Source organism: Ambystoma mexicanum, chromosome 12 (assembly GCF_040938575.1).
Source record: "Ambystoma mexicanum isolate Mex_15411 chromosome 12, UKY_AmexF1_1, whole genome shotgun sequence".
NCBI lineage: Eukaryota > Metazoa > Chordata > Amphibia > Caudata > Ambystomatidae > Ambystoma > Ambystoma mexicanum.
The window spans coordinates 192,605,712-192,626,564 of NC_090936.1; the positions used below are offsets into that span (position 1 = coordinate 192,605,712).

General features: G+C 45.2%; 1 protein-coding gene across 8 annotated transcripts in view; it reads right to left on the minus strand.

The window, feature by feature from the left end:
* Positions 1-20,853, minus strand: part of TSPAN9 (tetraspanin 9) — a 1,448,163-nt gene that overhangs the window by 456,705 nt on the left and 970,605 nt on the right. For 6 of the 8 annotated variants that reach the window (XM_069628285.1, XM_069628282.1, XM_069628286.1 and 3 more), the window contains one exon: positions 29-108. In XM_069628285.1, the coding sequence (XP_069484386.1) occupies positions 29-91 (63 nt within the window). In that variant the 5' untranslated portion in view covers positions 92-108. Of the gene's footprint in view, positions 1-28; positions 745-20,853 lie in introns of those variants that run through there. The other 2 variants (XM_069628281.1, XM_069628280.1) reach the window with 2 other exon arrangements.

Below are 20,853 nucleotides of genomic sequence, written 5' to 3' on the forward strand. Positions count from 1 at the left end.
GGGGAATAATAAAGAAGTGTCTACTCACCCAGAATATTAAATTAAAGAGAAACATCATGTATTTCAAACAACACAGGCAGCCTCTTGCCATGTTGCACTTCTTAAATTCTAAAAGGAAAACAAAGGATAGATCCAGGTAAAAGACCACATATTTGCCTCCTTTCGGTGCACTGTACTTGTCACTTTTTACACCGGCCCCTGCGTGGCTGTGCGTGCGTGATCCGGCAGTCCCATAAAACGCGCCCGCCGTAAAGCCTCGACCAAATTCCTTGCCTGAGCTAGACGCCTTGGCAAAGTCCGAGTCGCGGCTGTCCACCGACGGGCTCTGGTGAATGGACGAGTCCTCGCTACTTGACTTTTCCATGGTCTTTCGGCTGGCAGGAGTTGTGGGAGCGCGCGCCTCGCATGTCTCAGCAGCCGCAAGGACCGCAGTGCACGCACGCACACACACACGGTGGCGGTGGCGGCGGCAGCAGCAGCCCACCGTGGGGCTTCAGGGCCAGCCTGGGCGCGTGGACCCTGCGCCGCGGCCACCGAGGGGCATCCCTGGCGCCGCCGCCGTGCCCGCCACTTCCTTCCTTCCCGACAACCCAAAAGGACGTCCTCGTCAGCGCCGAACCCCCGAGCAAGAGGCGCTTGCGGCAGACTTTCTCAGTCAGTTAGTCGGCGCCCCTGGCCGCGTGCGCCCACTGCACTGCACTGCACTCCACTCGGGCTGCAGAAGGAAGTCCGCAGCAGCTGCTACTGGGCTTTCCTTATAACCCTCTCAGGCATTCATCTCTCGGGCGGCCCCTCCCACCGGCTCCCTTATGGAGCACATCTATGGGTTGGCTTTTTTTTTTTATTGTACCCTCTATTTTTTTAGCCCCCTACCTGGCTGCGCGATGCAATTGTTAGTATTTCTTGAATGGGACGTTTACATGCATGCAAGCAAAGTCACACTAACGCGTGCACAGCATTGGGCATTAATCCTGGTGGCGTCATACTGGGAACCCCATGCCTTGCTGCCGAGCAAGCTTAGCTATCTTCCCAGACGGGGCCTCGTTCTTAATGTGGCGTGTAAGATATCACATTTTAAATTTAAAATATCGCCTCATTATGAGTTGAGATCTCCCAAGATATTTACAGCGTGTGGTATCTTTGAGTTATGTCCTCTATGCAGTGCTTACCATTTGCGCTATGCAGTAAATAACCCATGCAATCCCAACTGATAAAGAGGTGGTATTTTAAAAAGAGGTATTTAAAATACCACATGCTTTTACCATCAGCACCATGGTCATCATGAGGCCCAAAGTTGTTGCATTTTACGTTTCAGTGAGTGGGTAGAGTCCTACTCGGAGCTACCAAGTTTCCTGTGGCCATGCGCGGGAAGGCCAACCATTCCAGTTTTGGCTTGGAATTCTGGGACTTGTAGTTTTCCTAAATTTTAAAAAGGGAAAGGAAAAACTTCCAAAATTCTAAAGGTAAAAGACAGGATAGGTGGACATCTTGCACATGGCCATGGAATCTTGATCTTAATAAGGTGTAATAATCCAAGCTAAATAGGGGGCCAGGTTGTTTCTTTTATGCAGGTCAGTGTTTAATTCACGCTCTTACGTTTGTCTGCACTAAGGAGTCCAGGTTTTGTTCTTTGGATTCTAGGATTTTTGTTTTGTATGCTCTTTATGAATGCAGGACTACAAGTCTCCTAATGCAAAGAAATAATCAGAACTAGAAGAGCTACTCAGATATCTCTTGGATGTATTTTGGGATTCAGGCCTAATATTGGTGTTAGGGTATTTCCCAACTGCTCCCAATTTTGGCATAAGTGTGAGGTACAGGAAGATACAGTGATATGTTTGGAATAACACCCCCCGAATCTTTCTTGATAATGTTTTGTTTATTCATATTTAAGCAATAAGCCCACAGTGGGATGACATTACTGGTTAAGTAATGGCCCAGGGTCAGAGTTACAGTCCAAAGTGAAGCAAGGGCCTTAAAATGGTCACTGGCCATTCCCTGACTGAGGATGCTCCCCCGCGGAGGGGTTTATTGCTATTAGCACCCTGCCATGCTTTCTGGGGTGCCAATAGTGTTTAAGTGGAGAAACGGAGTAGCTGCCATTTCTCCACTTACAAAAATCCTACAAAACAAAATGGCTGCCATGGACGTAGAGAGAAGGGAACTACAGGTAATCCCTTCGGTCTTTCCCGGGCAGCCATGCCATTGGTGGGTAAGGGCAAGAATAGCGATTGTTCCAAGAACAGTGAAGGACAAGGCAGCCACCGGTAAATGGGGCCGGAGTTGGGGTGGGGGGAGTAGCCGGGGGAAGAGGAAATGGGGATGGGGTGTGGTAAAAGGGGTGCAGGGCACCAAGGGCTTACCTACCCAGCAGGGAAGATGTCACCCTCCTGCTTTGGAGGTGGCCCGGAATGCAGGCAATTCCATGAGGTATAGCCCACCTGCCAAGCTTCCCGATGGGCTGTAAGGCCACCTAGCGCGTAGCGCGTGATCATTAAAAGGTAGGACTGCAAGCTGAATATAATGTCACTGTATGAGATGCACTGAAAATAACCAGGACTCGTGTCTGGCAGAGAGTCTCCCAGGACCCCCCTTGTTATTTGCATATTTCAAGTAACTTTGAGTCTCACCCTCAGTTACTAGGGGAATCCAGACGTGGACCCCTTGCTCACTATTCTTAGAGAGGCACAGCTCCACCCTACTAATGAGGTCCAACCAGACCGAAACACGTGTCTGGGGATGCTGTTGGTACTCTTGTTCAGAGGAGAATTGCCTAGCATTTCGGTGCTGGACTGCCCCAGGGCAGGACAAAGACTGATATGTTTAGGATATTTCTCCTCTGTGAAAGATAGTGAGCTAAAGACTGGGTAAATCTCTTGCAACCAGGACTAATGTCTGGCAGAGAGTCTCCCAGGACCCCCCTTGTTATTTGAGATGCACTGAAGACAGTTCAGAACGTGTAGTAGCAAGCCCCGGGGTACACTTCGATTGTGAATGTGCTGGGGCGAAAATGTTTTCTTTGAAGCATAACTCATATGTAGTAACTGGCCAATAGGGAGAAGACAGGTCAATTTATAAGTGAAAAGGCATTTAATATATCGCATCTTACAGGGGAATGGATTGTGTGCAGGAGGCCACCATTTTTACAGTTACTGGAATAGGGATCTGCAAGGATCATACCGTTTGGCAAGTATGCAAGCTAGATTTCCAAATCCGGTCTCGGATTCAAGGGCTGCTGACTTAACTGGTGGACTGGAGCCACCCCTCACTTGTTATTTCAGCCCAGTCTGGCATGGCTGTCGCCCTACTCGGCTGCACGCCTTCAGTACACCACGTGTATATTTTTGACCTGCTCTGAACTGTGTCAGTACACCATCTGCCAGTACATGAAACTATCAAACAATGTGAAGTGCTACTACACATTCCAGTGGCAACAGGTGTCTAAATATGCCCACCACAAACAATCTAGAATGTAACACATTCCCCAGGGCCACACACGCAGACACATTTGTGTTTGTACAGAGCTGTGGGCACATGCCCTGTGCAGCCCCAGGGAGTGAACTCTCACCCCAACAGGCAATCCCACAAATCAGTGAGGGCGGGCGCAGCAGGTTGGGATACGACCCCTATGGTCCCCGTCACTGTCTCCTCTCCCGTGCCCGACCCCCACACTGTATTCGGCCAGCCCCTAACATCGCCAAACCTTAACCTGGGCACAAAAGGTACGCTACAAACCTACCACCCAGCACTGCACACCTCACCGAGGGCCGGGTTCATTTGCTGTTCTACTGCTGCCCTACTACATTTCGGGGCAATTGCTTGTGGGGCACGTTTGCCATATATCGTGTATTATGGACATATTAACACATGAAGGCAACTTTTCTGGGGGTGCATTTAATTCTTGGGATTCTGGCATCAGGATTTTGTAGCGCAGCGATTATGGCAGGGCACAGTATTTCAAAACGATCAGCCAGGGAGGCCTTTTATGAAAATACCAAGACATGGACAACAATGTGTATTATTATTGTGGCCAGTGCCGCATGCGCCGGTGGAAAAGAGGAAGGGGTGAGGGCAGTAGAAACATTTCTGTACATTTTAAATTATTCACCAGGCATTTATCCAGCCACTCCAATCCCCCCAATTTTCTCCAACGCATCACATTTCGCATGTGTCTTAAAGCATGACAATATTGGCAGCGCACTCACCACAGGCGCCAATGTACTCACCTCTCGTCACCAGGGCAATACAGTTTCCTTCTGAACATATGATTCAGTTTACACACAAAGCATGGAATGCCTTTCACCCTTGGCTTGTCAAATGCTAGCTGGTCACTCTCTAATGAAACGTTTGCCAGATGTATGAGGAATGCATTAGTGGTGGTTTGCAAAATGTCAGACTTAAACGACCCTTTCTGCCTGCACTGATGTCGAATCGGGTTAATATAATGGTCAGTTCCTTTAATGGTATCCCAAATATTTTGAGGGAGCGCAGACATTGCACGGAGCTCTCATGCACAGGCTTCAAAGAATGTAAGCAAATCTTCAATTTACAAAGAGGAGACACACTGGGCATTAAAAAAGGAAGCCATTTTGAGATGATACAATGGGCTGTGAAGCCAGCCTTATCGGTTGAAATGTGAACCCAACAACTTCATATACTGTGTGATCCTGGGCAACCGAGTATATCTCCTTGTGTATGTTCCCATCTGGAGATCGGGAGCTCTCCCCAGTAGTGAACAGCTGGCAGATCGTGAAACTACATTTTAGATGGATTCCATCATGGAGGACCCTACACTGTGCAGCACTCTTTATTGTCCGATAGATTGTCAAACACGTTTTTTCATTTCTACTTCTGAGGCAATTTCCAAGAAACCCCGCTGTGGTGGATTGACAGAAAATGTACCCCCACCGTAAGCCATGCTAAGGGCCCCCCAAACTCAGCAGCAAAGCACAGGCTGCCTGGACCACAACGCATGCACAAAGTGCATGATGCTCATACTGCTGCAGTGGCACGCCGCACACTGCAATAGGTGAAAAATGTAATCATGTGTTTTAATCAAACCTACATTTTTTTCAGCTAGCTTTGAAACAAGGGGGCTGCACCTGGCTCCTAAGTCCGGACACTCAAATTTAGCAGCCAACTCTGTGCATGACCAATAAAATTACTCATAGTAATGATACTGTAAGAAAACATGTTCATGGTGATTCTGCTAGAATAGGCCAGTATACCCATATTTGAACATTCTCTGTTTGGCTTTGCCCTTAATGCCAGTAAAAATCTCCTGCTACATGAAGAAAATAAGTTATCGCTGCTGCACAACAAATGCTTGCCCAACCCCTGCACCACATCTAAGAATACTCCTCACGTTGACTTTGCACTCAACAACAGTAAAACAAGTGATGCTACAGTAAGAACGATTTTCTTGTTGGCTGCACAAATGCTTCAACCCACCATTTTAGAACACTTGTTGACTTTGCCCTTAATACTAGCAAAAAATACAATGCCACAGGAAGAAAAGATTTACCTGCAGATTGCACAAGTGCCCCCACCCTTCCTTTGTAGAGCGCACATCATAATGGCCTTACCCTCTATGAGAGTAGAAATGCCATGCCTCAGAAAGAAAATTTCCAGTGTGTGTGCCCATTTGTGCTATAAACACCCCACCTCAAACACTCCTCCATCAAGTTGGCTTTCCCCAAAAATACCTGTAAAATATATAAGAAAATGGCCATGTTCCAATGCCCCTAACCTGGACCCCAGCCTTGCCCACACTCACTTATACCCATTCACCCACCAACCACTAACCCAGTGGCAGCTGGTGAATTTATTAATTGGAGGGGCATAAGCATTCCCCACAAATATGACAGAACCAACCAAAATAGGTTAACTTGGTGCATAATACAGCACCACTTGTTTTGAAAAATTGGGTACATGGCCAGACCGTTTGTAATTGGCTCTGTAGGATAACTCAAATCCAATAAATGCAATTCACCAACAGTGCACATGGGCTTTTCCCAATGCATTTTCATGGAGCCTTTGCCCACAATATATATGCAAGTAACAAAACATTTTCACACTAGCTGTCTATACATGTCCATGATGGCTGCACCAATATATGGCAGTGTTCCCATACAAGAACATGCTCCAGTTTGCTTTGCACATAATGCCAGTAATGACACTATAAGAAAACATGGCTATGTGAGTTCTGCCAATTTATAGCAGTATCCCCATGACACATGCTTTTCTTGGCTTTACCATTAAAAATGCCAAGCCAACTATGAAAAAATGGCCAAATTGGCTGCTCTGAGAAACCAAAGGTTGTCTCACGTACTAGTCCCTGGGGATCTCTCTCTCAGGTGGCCAGGGCACGAGTATCGTCTGTGTATCCAGACCCTGGGGGTGGACCAGCGTGTGAGGATCACCTGGGTGAGGAGTCTTCGGGGAGTGGGGGTGAGACGACAAATGGTGAGACGCGGTATTCCCGCCTTTCCTATACACCTAACCCATCATATTTTATAGGATTCTCCAATGTCCCAACTCCCTCCACCCCCTTTCTACACTAACACTGGGCAGAGGAAGAGGGCGACAGAGTAAAGAGGCTAACCCGTACATATCGCTTTGGACACTTCCCGCTTATCGGGTCAGGCAAAGTCAGGCACTTGACTTTAAGTGCATACATCTGATACCAATTAGCTCTCCTCACACAGAAAAAAGGCGGAACAAAGACACACTCAGAGCAATGTCGAACACAAGCAAGAGCAGAACCTCCGGGGCGAAGGTGAACCTTCTGGAGCAGAGCAACAGATCAAGGGACGAGAGCAAAGGGTAAAGAACTCCAGGAGTTTCCTGCAGGAGGTTGTTGCCTCCAAAAGGCAGCGAAAGACACGTGGAGAAGGCCAAATCCTAAACGTGAAGGCTGCATTGTTTTTCAGGAACACCAGCGATCCTCCTGGGGGAACGACAGAGTTGGGGAGGCAAAACCTGTGGTACTAACGTTGACACGTGAATTGAAAGACTGTAAAGACAAATAAGAAACACACACAGTCAGCGAGTTGGCAAGCAACATGAAAGACCAGTGTGTGTAGAGGAAAAATTGAAGTGGCAGCATTATATTGCATATTGAAGGCTGCACAAGTGTGGATGAGAGACTAAGAAAGGCAGACCAGTGAATGAACTTTGAAGTAACAATAGCTGTAAAAACCAGCAATACTGAGTAACGGAGTGGTCTGGCGAAAGGAAGTAGCACACCCGAAGGTCTCTGTGAAAGGTGAAATGTTTGTAGCGATAAAGTGAATTAATTGTAAAAGTAAAGTGATCAAATTAACCCTGAGAAAAGGGAAGAGTAAAAAAGTGAACATTGAACTTTGGTGCTTATGACAGTAAACTACCCATACCTAGAAGCATTGGGGCAAATAACACAGGAGTGTGAGTTGAAGGGAAAGACAAAGTGGTCCTGCTGAGGTCTGTAGTGAAAGCCACGCACATTCTAAAGACATCGAGATCAGGAAATGGTCCGAGCCCGACTGAGGGAGGGAACCCCTAATGGATATGAATTGAGCTTGGGGAAGGGAACCCCTGCAAGTGTTGTGAACTTTTGCTTTGAAAGATCTGAGCCTGACTGAGGGAGGCCGATGTGAACCTTTGCTTTGAAAGGTCTGAGCTCGACAGAGCGAAACCCACATGAACTTTTTGTTGAACTGTGTTTTGAAAGCTGGAAAGAGAGACTCTAACATGGAAGACCAGACGGGCCTCGATCCATGTTTTGAACTGCCTCTGTGTTACGAACCTGAGCCAGAGTGTGTCATTCTGCCTACGAGGATCGCCTTACTTCGTGCTAACACGGGGAGGAGAGCTGACTCAGCCACATTTATTCTTTATATTTGAACACTGAATTTCATTTGCATACATATTCTCCTTTACACACTTTTTGTACAAGAGATAGGGCAGACATTAGGTTTTGTTAGTATAGGCCATTGTGATTTGATTGCCTCAACCAGGACTGTTTTATTTATTATTTGATGGTAGAGCCTACTCCCATCCTAGTTATAGGGCAAAGTAGGAGTTTTTCCAAAACCAGAAACTTTAATAAAGGTTTTAAAAATGGTACCTTTTGTGTCAGTGTCATACTTGTGATACCACGCCTCCCTTACACTGCACACTGTAGGCCAGTCTAGACATTTAATAACACTTATGTTTGCTTTACCCTTGAGGCCCAGTACAAATTCCATGCCTCAGTAAGTAATAGCTAGATTAGCTGCACCAACAGGCAAGTGTAACCACAGAACACGTATCATGCTTACTTTACCATAGATGCTGTGAGAAACCCAAAGGTGTCTCACTTACTAGTCCCCATGGATAGGTCGTCCATGTGGCCAGTTATAGAAAACAAATAAGTAAGGTCATGTGGGGATCATGACCAGTGGAAAAGTACATTAAATCCTGAAAAACCATTCAAAAACAAATTCAGAATGTAAGCTGAAAATACATCCCCTTTTTAATGGAGCCTTTCCGCACATCATCCAAGTTTTTAGCAGTTTTTTAAAGCCGGGGGCGAGGTCTCTTTTTTGATAATGATAGGGAGGGAGCTCCAGTGTTTGAGTGGTAAGACCTGGAAGCTGCTACCCCCCACTCTGGTATTTTTAAACTGGGGAGACACAGAGTAAATTATCGTTAGACCTTAGAGTTGTAGTGGATTATTTTTTCTGAAGGGCGTTGTTGAGGTAGATCAGAGCTTTTTTGGCAAGACATCTGTGTGTGATGCAGAGAGTTTTAAAAATAATTCTGGCTTTGATAGGTAACCAGTGGTCCTCCTTCCATATCTTGGAAATATGCTCAAACTTTTATATCCCCAGAGCTGCTCTTAAGGCTTTGTTTTGGGTCAATTGCAGTTTGCTGATATTGGTGTTATATCGAAGTCCCTAGCAATAAAACATATGAGTAATCCAACTTGGACAGTACCAAGGCCCTGGCCAGGGTGAGACAGTTGGTCGGAGTCAGAAATTGTCTACTTAATGCTACGAGTTTGGATGTGTACGCTGAGGTGGAGGAGAGCGGACTAATATGTTTAGACATGGTGAGGTTGGCATCTAGGTATACACCTAAGGTTTTTACTTGGTTGAGTACTGGAATTAGAGTACCATCAATATTGATTGAAGAATAGTCTGGGTGGAGGGAAGCTATTTTGGAAGGGGAGCCCACAATGAGAACTTCAGTCTTCTCATCATTGAGGCAAAGACTATTTACCGCGATCCAGTTTTGAATAATGGCGTAAATGTTGTTAATGGTCTTGGTCATAGTTTCCCGAGATGGGTATGAGGGTCTGGGTGTCATCCGCAAAGTTAGTGTAGATGACACACATATCGTCTAATGCCAAAAAGAGGAGTTTAGTATAGGCATTATAAAGAGTGAGAGAGAGACAGGATTCTTGTGGTACTCCAATGGGGTCTGGGGTGGGATCGGCAGCTTCTTTGCCTATCGCAACTCTAGAAGTGCGTTTGGCAAGAAAGGATTTCACCCACATAGTGGCATCGTTAGAGAAATGGAAATCATTGTCTAATGAGGTGCACAGTTTGTCATGGTCCACAATAAATGCGTCAGACTGGTCTAACAGCAGGAGAATGCAAAGTTTCCCTGAGTCTCTGATAGTGTCCATTTGGATTTTGAGATGCAGGAGGGCCGTTTCCTTACTATGATTGGGCCTGAAATCTGATTTTCTGGTTCCGAGTAGATGGTTCCATTCAAGATGGGCTTGCATTTGTGTGTAAGCTATTTTATCTATAAGTTTGATTAAAAATGGGACCGTTGTTATTGGACGATAATTGGTAGGTACTGTAGGGTGCAGGGATGATTTTTTTTTAGAAGTGGGGTGACCCAGGCTTCTTTGATGCTGGTTGGGACTGTGTTGGCGATGAAAGAGGAATTGACAAAATTAGTGATGGTAGGGGTTAGTGAGGATGCGCATGCTTGGACTAATTTAGCTGGGACATTATCCCCTTTACAATTGGATGCTTTTAGCTTGGAAATGGTGTCAAGCACTAGTTCTTGAGAGACCGGTGAGAAATGGAATAGGGAGTTCATATTGTCATTGGAAGAGGGGAGGAGATTAGTGGCTAGAGCATTTTTGTCTGCTAATAACAGTTATTTGGTACTTATTTTATTTTGAAACACAACCATTTTGGAGGCAAGTGCATCTTGAATAGTAGGGCACCACTCTTTGCTAGAATTGGTGTGAGTCGCGGTTGGGGTAGGATTGTCTAATTCTCTAAGGATTGAAAACAGTTCTTTGGAATCTGATGCGGCATTACTGATGCGTGTGTTGTAGGAGTTGGCTTTATGGGAGATAATGGCTGTTTTATAGCTTATATTGGCATCCTTGAAAGCTTTGGCAGAGTCGGGAGTGGGGTGTTTGTTTTTGGCATGTTCAAAGGCGCGTTTGGTTCTTCTTAGGGCGGCTAGTTCTGCATCAAACCAGAAATGTGACTTTTTGTTTGCACGTCGCGTTTTGGTTGTGATGGGTGCAACTTCGTCGATGGTGAGGGTGAGGCATCTATGGTAGTAGTCAGCAATGGTGCTAGGGTCGTACTGGTGACTAAATTAGTTATTAGGGTTTTATTAAGAGTAGGGACAAAGTTCTATACAGTGAGCTTTCTGGGGTTTCTAGCTTCAAAAGTATCCCTTACTATTGTCTTGGGAGGATGGGGTTCATCACTCATGAGGGTGAAATTAATGCATAAGTGGTCCGTCCTACTTAGTGGAGTAGTGGTATCAATAGTTAGTCTGGTATTAAGTGAAAGGATCCAATCAAGGGTTCTGCCCTTAATATGAGTGGGAGCATTCACCAGTTGGGTAAAATTCAGAACTTTGAGTGGTGAGTGTAGAGCTGCTGCTTTGAGGTCTTGTTCATCATTGAAACCTAAGATCAAGTCTCCAAGGATGGTGCATTTCGTGTTTGGTTTAATGAAGGGTGCAAGAAGAAGTGGGATGTCTATTTCGGTATGGCTGTTTAAGCTAGTTGTTCTATAAATCACCACAAAGTTGATTGTAGTTTTCTCATTCATGGCGAGTTTAGCTAGCAGCAGTTCATACCCTGAGAGGACTTCGATGGAGCTTGATCTGAGTTGCAGATTACTCTTGGCTATGATGGCTACAGCGCCTCCTATGGTGTGGGCTCTATCAGTTCTGAGGATGTGGAATGGCCAGGGATAGCAGAGGTCCTGAAGCTTGTTGAAGCCAGGATTCTGTGATTACTAGTAAATCAAGGTTTTGATCAATAATTAGGTCATGTATTTTGATGGCATGTGCTCCAAGTGATTGAGCATTAATGAGGGCACATTTGACATCAGTGGGTGTCTTGGGTTCCACTGCGATTACAGTCTTAGGCGTTAGAGGATAAGGGGCCCTAAGCATAGATTTTGGAGACACAGTGGTAAGTAGCTTGTACTTTTTGTTTTGCCAAAGGTCATTGTGATTCGGTGGTTTGGGTGCTACAAATGTAGGGGTGTGGCTATAATGGATCAATTTAGTGCATGATCTTAGGCAACAGGCTCTTTCGTTCCCGATAATAGGGTAGGTTTTGAGGTCTAAAGTGGTCTTGGGGGGTGGGTTTATAAGTGCGTGGTCTGCCGCAAGAAGCGAGATCTGGGTGGGTGCGAGATCTTGCCCAGGAATCATAGTGGTAAGGCTGACCCTAAGAGCCTGTTCTGTGCTGGTTGGGAATGGTGCTGTAGGTGGGAGGAAATGTGTCGGGCAAGGTATGGGATAGTGTCTTGGGCATGCCAGTTTGGACAACCCATTTTTGAAGGCAAGGAAGTGTTAGCCTGTGCATGGAGTGTTGACTTGGACTATGCAAAATGGGAACATAGAGCGGAGTACCCCCCCTAGCATAACTATATTCAGTATGGGGTAGGACAGAAAGGTTGGGATAGCAGAGCTGGTTTGGCCGGCATGAGTCTCAGTGCAAGGAATGGTACATTGTATAGTAGAGCTAAGTGAGCAGATGGATGAATGCAGTATACTATTAGGAACACAGTCTGGGAGTCTAGTCTAGGTGCACTATGCTGCTAGAAATACGGTATGGCCTGAAAATCTAGAGGCGACATATGGCCGGGGGTACAATATAGCATAAGAATCTCAATGTCATCAGCTACTGGGCGCGTAGGATAGTATGATAGGCTAGAAGCGACAAGCTGCCAGAGACAGAGTGGCCTGAAATTCTGAATGCAAAATGCTCCTGGGCAAACACTATGTTGAGACAGGCTAGTATCGACCTGCTACCAAAGACACAGAATGGCATGGAATTCTGAATGCAAAATGCTCCTGGGCAAACACCATGTTGAGACAGGCTAGAAGCGACCTGCTACCAAAGACACAGAATGGCATGAAATTCTGAATTCAAAATGCTCCTGGGTAAACACTATGTTGAGACAGGCTACAAGCGACCTGCTACCAAAGACACAGAATGGCATGACTGAGTGCAAAATGCTCCAGAGAAAACACAAAATAGCATTTTGGGTAAGGCATAGAACTTCCAGACGATACAGATTCACAGGGTAGGGAGCACATGAGGTAGTTGATTGAAGTGGGGGGGATTGCTAACTATAATGGCTCATTGGACCTTATTGTTCGGTATATGTAAGAGCTCTACTTAGCTCTAAGTAGGTTAACATATAAGCATTACAGTGGGGAAATAGAAGTCTGTGCACAGTTCGGGTACGAAGGGTAGATGTCACGATGTGCGTCACTTTTCAGAACTATGTAGGTCTTTGGATGGGTGAGAATGTACAGAGGTGATTATGAAGAGGGGCTAGAGTGCATTAGTGCACTGCTTACCCGTTTTTCCGAGTACTGGGTAATATCACACAGCTCCGGAGCATGCACATGGGCTTGGAGGTGAGCCTGTAATAGGATATGTAGACAGATGAGCAGGGGTTCCGGCCTTGGCATCTGGACACTCTCTGGACAGGCTCGGGACAGGTACAAGCCTTTGTGCTTGTGCTTTTGTGCAGTGAGCCGGCGCGCGCTTGCCGGTGCGGGGTTGGTGCATATAAATAACGAGTGGCCAATCCAAGAGGAGGATGGAGGTTAAGGAGGAAATTAGGCTGCAGAACTCACTTCGGTGAGCGGAGCGCCATCTTAAGAAGTGGTCAGCCTCGTGAATCGTGATGGTGGCGCTGTGCACTCAGATGTGCAGTGTGCAGTGAAGATGAAAAGTTGAATTACACATTGTAGCCGGCATGGAATGTATTGCTATGGCCTTGCGCTTAATGTAGTTACGTTCTTCCGCGCTACAGATAGCTGTCACAGCTGATATCTGCTGCATCTGCAATAAAGCCCTTGGGCTTACCTCACAGTGGGTGTGTGGTCCGGCTATTGGGACACTGCTCCTGCAGTGCTATATGGAGCTCCAGCTCTTTCAAGGGATCGCGCTTCTTCTGGGGTAGCTTGGGACAGGTACAAGCCTTTGTGCTTGTACCTTCGTTTGTTTATGTACCCCAATTACATTCCTAATACTCAGATTCTTTACCCCTAATAAGAATACGGGTTTTGTATTTGTTGGAAACTTACACCCAAAATTTATTTTTGGGTCATGCTACTGATGTATCATACCATGTATTGTATTCATGTTCTATGTTGAGTATCCTATGTCTCCACAGATGTATATATAACACTTGCTACTTTCATATTAAATAAGAAATGGAGTAGCTTACATTCTGAATTTGTTTTTGAATGGTTTTTCAGGATTGAATGCATTTTTCCACTGGTCAGGATCCCCACATGACCTTACTCATTTGTTTTCTATAAATGTTTACTTACCTGTTTAGAGTAAGGCATTAACCAGGCCCCCTTTATTAAATACTCGTTCCAGTGCAGCCCGTGGCTGTGGGAACGGTGTCGACCCTCCAGAGGATGCGACTCCAACACCGACAAACAACTTATAGATTCCATTAATATACCACCATGGATAAAGTCAACATAGTCTCCTGTACAGATGACTATTTTAAGAAACTCCTGAGGACTACATCTACATTTAGCAATGAAGATGGCATCCTAACTCAGGACTTTGGCCAAAGACGAACTGGACGACAACAACCAGAAAATGGAGAAATAAGGACCGAAATGCATGGCAAATTCATGTTGGAGTACCTTAAGGCTGGGATAATACTAGAGGGGCTGCAGGTCAAAAATATCCACGGGTATTCATGGATAATCCCAGATTTACAAAAAACTTCAGTGGAGTGGGAAATAAGCGCAGCAGAGACTGGCTGATTCTAGTCATCGCTACAGCTGACGAGGAATGCAAGAAGCAGGGGACTGAACTACTAGCACTAGAAAAGAAATTCCAAAAAAGATCTTACCATACAGAACTCCAAAGCTAAATTGGAGAAATTGGAAACTGAGATAGAAAAAGTTGAATGCATCACCGTAGAAAGGAAAGCCCAGAAATTTTAAAAAGATCTACAAAGTTATGCCGGGGAGAAAACATATCTGTATCTACGAGACAACTACTATATAGATTTACAAAAAAGTAATTTCAATAGAAGGAACAGAGGAGTAACCTTCTCGGGGACCTCGTCGAGCAGCGGAAGCGACCATGGTACCCTGGGACAGCAACAGTTCCCACCACAACAACATCAACAACAACTTTTTTTCAGAGAGGAGGACAAGGGACCGCCCCAGGAGAAGACCCTTCCCGCAAGGACCGCAGATGCGCACCAGATAATGGTACAACAACCAAGGTCAGAGGGCCGGATTCCAATCTTTAACCTATCCTACCACGTAATGACCCAACCAGAACTACATCTCCTTAAGAAAGGGTTGTCTTTTGTACAAGCAGCCAAGGCAAAACCTTTTGAAACAGAGGTAGAACTAAGGTTTTTTTCGTAACATCTGATTGAAATATTTCTTCAAGATTTATCTCCCAGAACATCTAGGACCAACAACCTCTACTGACCAAGACAACAACGGACCCAATGAGAACACCATAGGCCTCAAGATTAAATCCACCTTCTTCCCACCAGCACATACCATCCCATGTGAATTTGAGACTTTTGAATAAATTGTCACGAAGGCCATCACCATGGAACAAGAACTTTTATCCCGACAACCGCACCCCGGAAAAAAAGAACAGCTTTTACTACCTTGAAAAACAACCCTCTGATCACCATCAAACCGGCCGACACAGGCAGAGGGATCGTTATCCTAGACACAGAAGATTATAATAAAGAATGTCTACACCTCCTGAGTGACACTAACGCTTACTTACTTCTACTTCGAGATCCCACACAAGATCTACAAGAGGAGATCAGAAGTCTGACACATCACGCCCCTGACAATTCCTGGATCTGCGAGGATGAGTATTTCTTCCTCAACAAGTTACATCCATGCACATCGCCTTTTTACACTCTGCCGAAGGTACACAAAAAATGCTGAGAAACCTCCCGGACGAACAATAGTATCGGTCTGTGACTCATTACTAGAACCTATGTCCTTGTACACAGATCTTTTTCTAAAACCTTTTGTCAATCACATACCCTCATTTCTGAAAGACAGTACAGATACCATTCTCTTGTTGGATGAAGTCATCATGACACCAGACTACATTCTAGTCACTATGGATGTGGAGGCTTTGTATACCTTGATACCGCAGACTGAGGGTTTAGAGGCATTGAAAACAGTCCTGGATAAAAGAACAGACACCGTCTTGACCCCCACCTGCTTCGTACTAGAATGCGTCAGACTCACTATGTCTGAAAACCTCATCATCTTTCACGACCAACTATACAAACAAATCAAAGGGGTCAGCATGGGGGTGACATCACCCCGGACATAGCAAATCTCTATATGGCACAATACGATGTAAGTGATTTCAGTCCGGCACACACCTAAGTCAACGCCGAGCGTGTAATGCACAACTGAAATCCTTATTTATTGGTGTCTAAAAGTTATTTTATTCTGAATGATGTACCACTCATATCACGCCCTTCTCCTGGAACCCCCCCGGTCACACTGAACCAGGAATCAGGCTGGTTTGCAAAGTTAAAATATTTATGTATTTACAAATTAATCACACTATGTTTAAATGGGTACACAATAATCACCAATGGGTGATGTAACACTAAATAATCTCTTTGATACATAAGGAGTAATAGTGAGCAAAACAATTCAGCACAGAAATAATACCTTTGTGTGTTTTCAGATCTAATAGCAGTATGGTTACTAGTTCCCCCTGAACACCCCTCAACAGGCAATGATAAGAGGAGAGAGCAGGTATTCGGGAATGACAGAATTCAGACAAAATATCAATCCCAATTTCCCCCCAGCAACACAAGTGAAAAACAGAATTGATTGGCAAACTGTCAGAATGGTTTTAAAGTTGTCTTGAGAATGGATTGGGTAAAAACACTAAATATGGTTTAAATTACTGAAATTGTTTAAATTCTTATGGGAGCCACTTTGGATAGTTGCACACAAACACTAGCAATGATTTGATACTAACAAACAATGTGAAATCTTAAAATTAAGGTCGGAAACAATCAAAAGCTGTTTTACACATGTCAGAATTTCCCAAAATGAAAATTTGCAGCAAACTTTTCACTCTGTGGTAATCGCAATAACGGGCGAATTAAAGCTGTGGAGGTTAGCTACAAGCAGACGTTGAAATTTCGTTTATAGCACAAAAGTGAGGAAGTTATGGACGTTTTAGCGGAGGACGTTTTTCGAGAAACTCGGCGCAAGAGAAGTTCTGACAATTCAAAAATACTCCTAACAATATCAGGTTCTGAAGACAAAAGAGGATGGGTTTAAGATAAGTATTGGCTATGGAAAGTACATATGCTAGTGATATAGTTCTATCTATAGATACTCACTAGATATGTTGTGAATAAAACAGTCAGGATTCTGGTCCGTCAAGATTTCTGGTCAGGGAAAGGAATCCGGTTCTGGGACAGACAGCTGGGCACATCAGATTGAACTGCGTCTGTTCACAGCACGGCACAGGACTGGATCCGGTCTGCAATGGCTCTGGTCACAGCACTGCACAGGACTGGATCTTTTTGTTCTGATGATAATTATTTCAGCAGGCAAGCCGTACAGCACAGCCCGGCTGTCCCTTGGTTCCCCTTAGGTTTGTGGGATTCTGGTTCTGGAAATGTAACGCCTAGCTGAAAATGGTTCAGCTATGCAATGGGCCTTTCTGCTTTGCCAAGTTTCTGGAGTCTGGAGCAAGTAAGATGGATAGTTGTGCAGCAGGGTACTCCGTCAGCATTCGGATAGTAGGTGAATCTGTCTGTCTTTTTCTGAGTGCTGAGCTGTCTCTATTTATGCTTATGATAAAGGGTGTGTGTGGGCTGGTTTAGCCTAAGCTCGCCCCTTTGACAGGGATTGGTCAGGTTCTCCTCTCTGCCTTGATAGGAGGAGAAAAATAGTGTGTCACCTTTAAGGTGTTGGTTTATGAGGCTTAGAATCCACCCTAGCTCCTTGAACACAAAATCTACTTGTGGTACAGTACATATTTCCACATGTGCAACCTCTATAACAATCATATATACAGATTACATATTTTGTGTAGCAGATACTCCTCCAAGCCCCATCGCTGTGGGATCTTGTGTCTGCTTTTCACAGAATTTTGCCCTTTTCATCCAGAACACAATGTCCAATTTAGGAGCAAATGTCTACAAATGTGCGCGTTGAACATGAGCATGCCTGTATAAAGTTTCATACTTCTATCAGAAATATATTTTAGTAATATCACATTTTCTGCCGTTTCTTCCCAGAACGTGCCACAGAGTTGTGACGCCTTTTCACCTCTGCATCCAGAAATTACATTAACAATGCTGCAATTTCTATATTTTGCACAATTTTACATAGCAAGTTATCAGTCTTTTTAAAATGTGTCTTTTTGTCCTTGTTAAGCAACAAATGGTTGTTTAGCTCCACCCCTTTGGTCTCTCCCTGGGACCCAGGAGCATCTGCTCCCTGTTTCTCCTGGGCAGAGGCCATTTACGACCCTTCACAACTCGCATTTCCTTTAGCTGGAGGATGTCGATTGTCTCCTTCCCCACTGCAGACCAAATTCTTCCCCCACCCTATAATCATCAATTAGGTGTGATATCCTGGTGAAGAGAAGCTGGAGGGAAAGGCCTTGTCTCTGTGAGGACAGCTGTTATTCCAGTTTGGGTGGCTTCTAGCCAGGCTTAAATTTAAATGTTAATTCTATTGCATTTTTCCTTAGCTTAATAACAAACTTGTGATTTCAAACTAGCAGCTAGAACACTTATTCCAAATTTTAAACCATGGGCTCAAACAATTACAACATAGGCTACTCTCAGGAACAGGTCACTTAGATTTCAAACATTTGATTTTAGTTTATACAGGTTTAAAGTTGATCATGCAGGCTTCTGACAGCTGTCATTCAGGCGGCCGAGGGTACTGCGCCCAGATTTTGACAGATTCCACAGGCAGGCAATTTTTGCTGTGGATGTTTCTTTGATACTTTCAGCTTTTCAGGAGATTATAAGTTCACAATGATTTCTTGAACTAAGTGAATTGTAGCACCCAGCAAAAATTTTGGGTGTTTGAGGATGTTTTGTACCGACATTCTGCAGTTTCAGCAACCAAGAAAAAGGATTTAAAGCAAGATTCTGGTGTTTCAGTTAACAAAGCACTGCTTTTCCTTCTGTACTCCATCTTCACATGTTGTGGAGACCAGTGACATATTTCAGGAGTGAGATCTCTGTTTCACCACTGACAACATGTGTGGTAGATTGGGCCCAACAAGGGCGAAACATGTTTGGGGATTCTTGTGATCTCGTGCAGAAGGGATGTGACCTAGCAGTTCAGGCTGGACTGCCCCTTTTGGGGTGAGGCCATGCCGGATTTGCATATGGTCTTTCCCCTTCTGTAATGGCTTGGCAGGCGAAGAACGATGGTCTGGAGGGTTGCCCCGAGCAATGCCAGTGGTTAAGATTCAGTCTAAACCTTCCAGCCATCACCCCTTTGTTTTTGCTTTGTCACCCCAAGTGGGACGGCTATGCCCAGACGTGGGTCCCGTGCCTGCTGGGCCTAGAGACCCAAGCTACAACTCACTGATGAGCCCCAACAAGGGCGAAACATGTTTGGGGATGCCTGTGGTCTCGTGCAGAAGTGATGTGACCTAGCAGTTCGGGCTGGACTGCCCCTTTTGGGGTGGGACCATGCCTGATTTGCACATGGTCTTTCCCCTTCTGTAATGGCTTGGCAGGCGAAGAACGATGGTCTGGAGGGTTGCCCCGAGCAATGCCAGTGGTTAAGATTCAGTCTAAACCTTCCAGCCATCACCCCTTTGTTTTGGTAGATTGGGCAGCCATCTTTTTGTGCTTTGCAGAGCGCGATTTTCAGAGGTTTTGGCACGCACAAGGGTTTTGCGGCCATTTTGATGTTTCTGGCACCATCAGAACACAGTGATGCTGCATGGCAGAGCAACAAGGGGTTGAATCATCCCACAGAGCCCCCCCCTCAGGACTTTAGTTTGACTGCCCGTCAAAGGGAAGTCAGGAGATTGGGATGTTCTTTCTTTCTTTGGTCCAGATGGAGAAAGTCATCTGCTTCTCCCATCAGTGCTGGATCGACATGTTCTCCTCGCCGGTTCTGGATGGGAGTATGGAGCAATACTCCGGGACCCTTTGGTCTTTCCTCCCAGTCCCCGAGTGGTCCTCCTTGGTACTCAGAATCGTTGGTTTCAGTGCTATGAAACAGAACAGAGCATGGTTATTCATGTAGTGGGGCAGATGCACACATTGGATATACTTTACAATGTTCCCTGCCTGTAATTCCTAATGATTTTAACAGGTGGAATGGTTTTGACAGTGGCATTTTTTCTAGGGATCCGGAATGTCCCCCTCTGGGTTTCCGGTTGGTTCCTCTATTTGCCGCAAAGTATGTCTAGGATGGCAACTCTTCAGCTGGTTGATGTGGACCCACTTGTCTTCCCCTTCTGCCAAACTGCCCTTGGGGAGGTGGATTTTGTAGGCAATTGGTGAGATTCTGTCTACAATTTCAAAAGGACCCTGCCAAGTAGGGAGGGATTTGCACTGTTTGGCTTGGTTTGTTTGGAAATTGTACAAGTAGACCGGTCTCCTACTTGGTATTCTTTTTTAGTTGTCTTAAGGTCATAGTGGGTCTTCATACTGTCTGCAGATCTTTCTAGATTGGGCTGAGCATAGACAAAAGCATGTTGAAGGTGTTTTCTCAGATTCTCAACATACTCATGAGTTGTAGAGGCATTTATCAAGGTCTGCTCTTGGGTTCTGTAGAGCAGATACTGAGGTAGCACCATCCTTCGTCCAGTCATCAGCTGAAACAGACATTTTTGTTGCAGAAGAAGGGGTAGATCTGATGGCCATAAGGACAAGAGGTAATCGAATGTCCCAACTTGGCCCAGAATCTGCCACAAACTTTAATATGCTCACAATAGTCTTATTGTATCTCTCAATTCCACCACTAGAGGCTACCCAGTAGGCTGTGTGTAGTTTCCTTCTGACCCCAAGTATCTCCTACATCTTTATCATCACTTTGCTAGTGAAGTGGCTACCTCGGCTGACTCAATCCTTTGGGGTAGTCCAAAACGCAAGAAGATGTGATTGATCATCAGGGCAGCTGCTGTTTCTGCCTTGCAATTTGGGGCCGGGAGACAATCCACCCATTTAGTGAACAAGCATGTCACGGTCAACATGTACTTGTTCCCCCTAGAGGAGCGAATCACGGGCCCAGGCATGGCCTTGTGTAGAAAGATGTTAAATTAATTGCGGGAGTTGATGTATCCGAAGGGAGTCGGGTCCAAGTGTACTGCTTCCCCCCGAAAGTAAAGGCCAGCTTGTA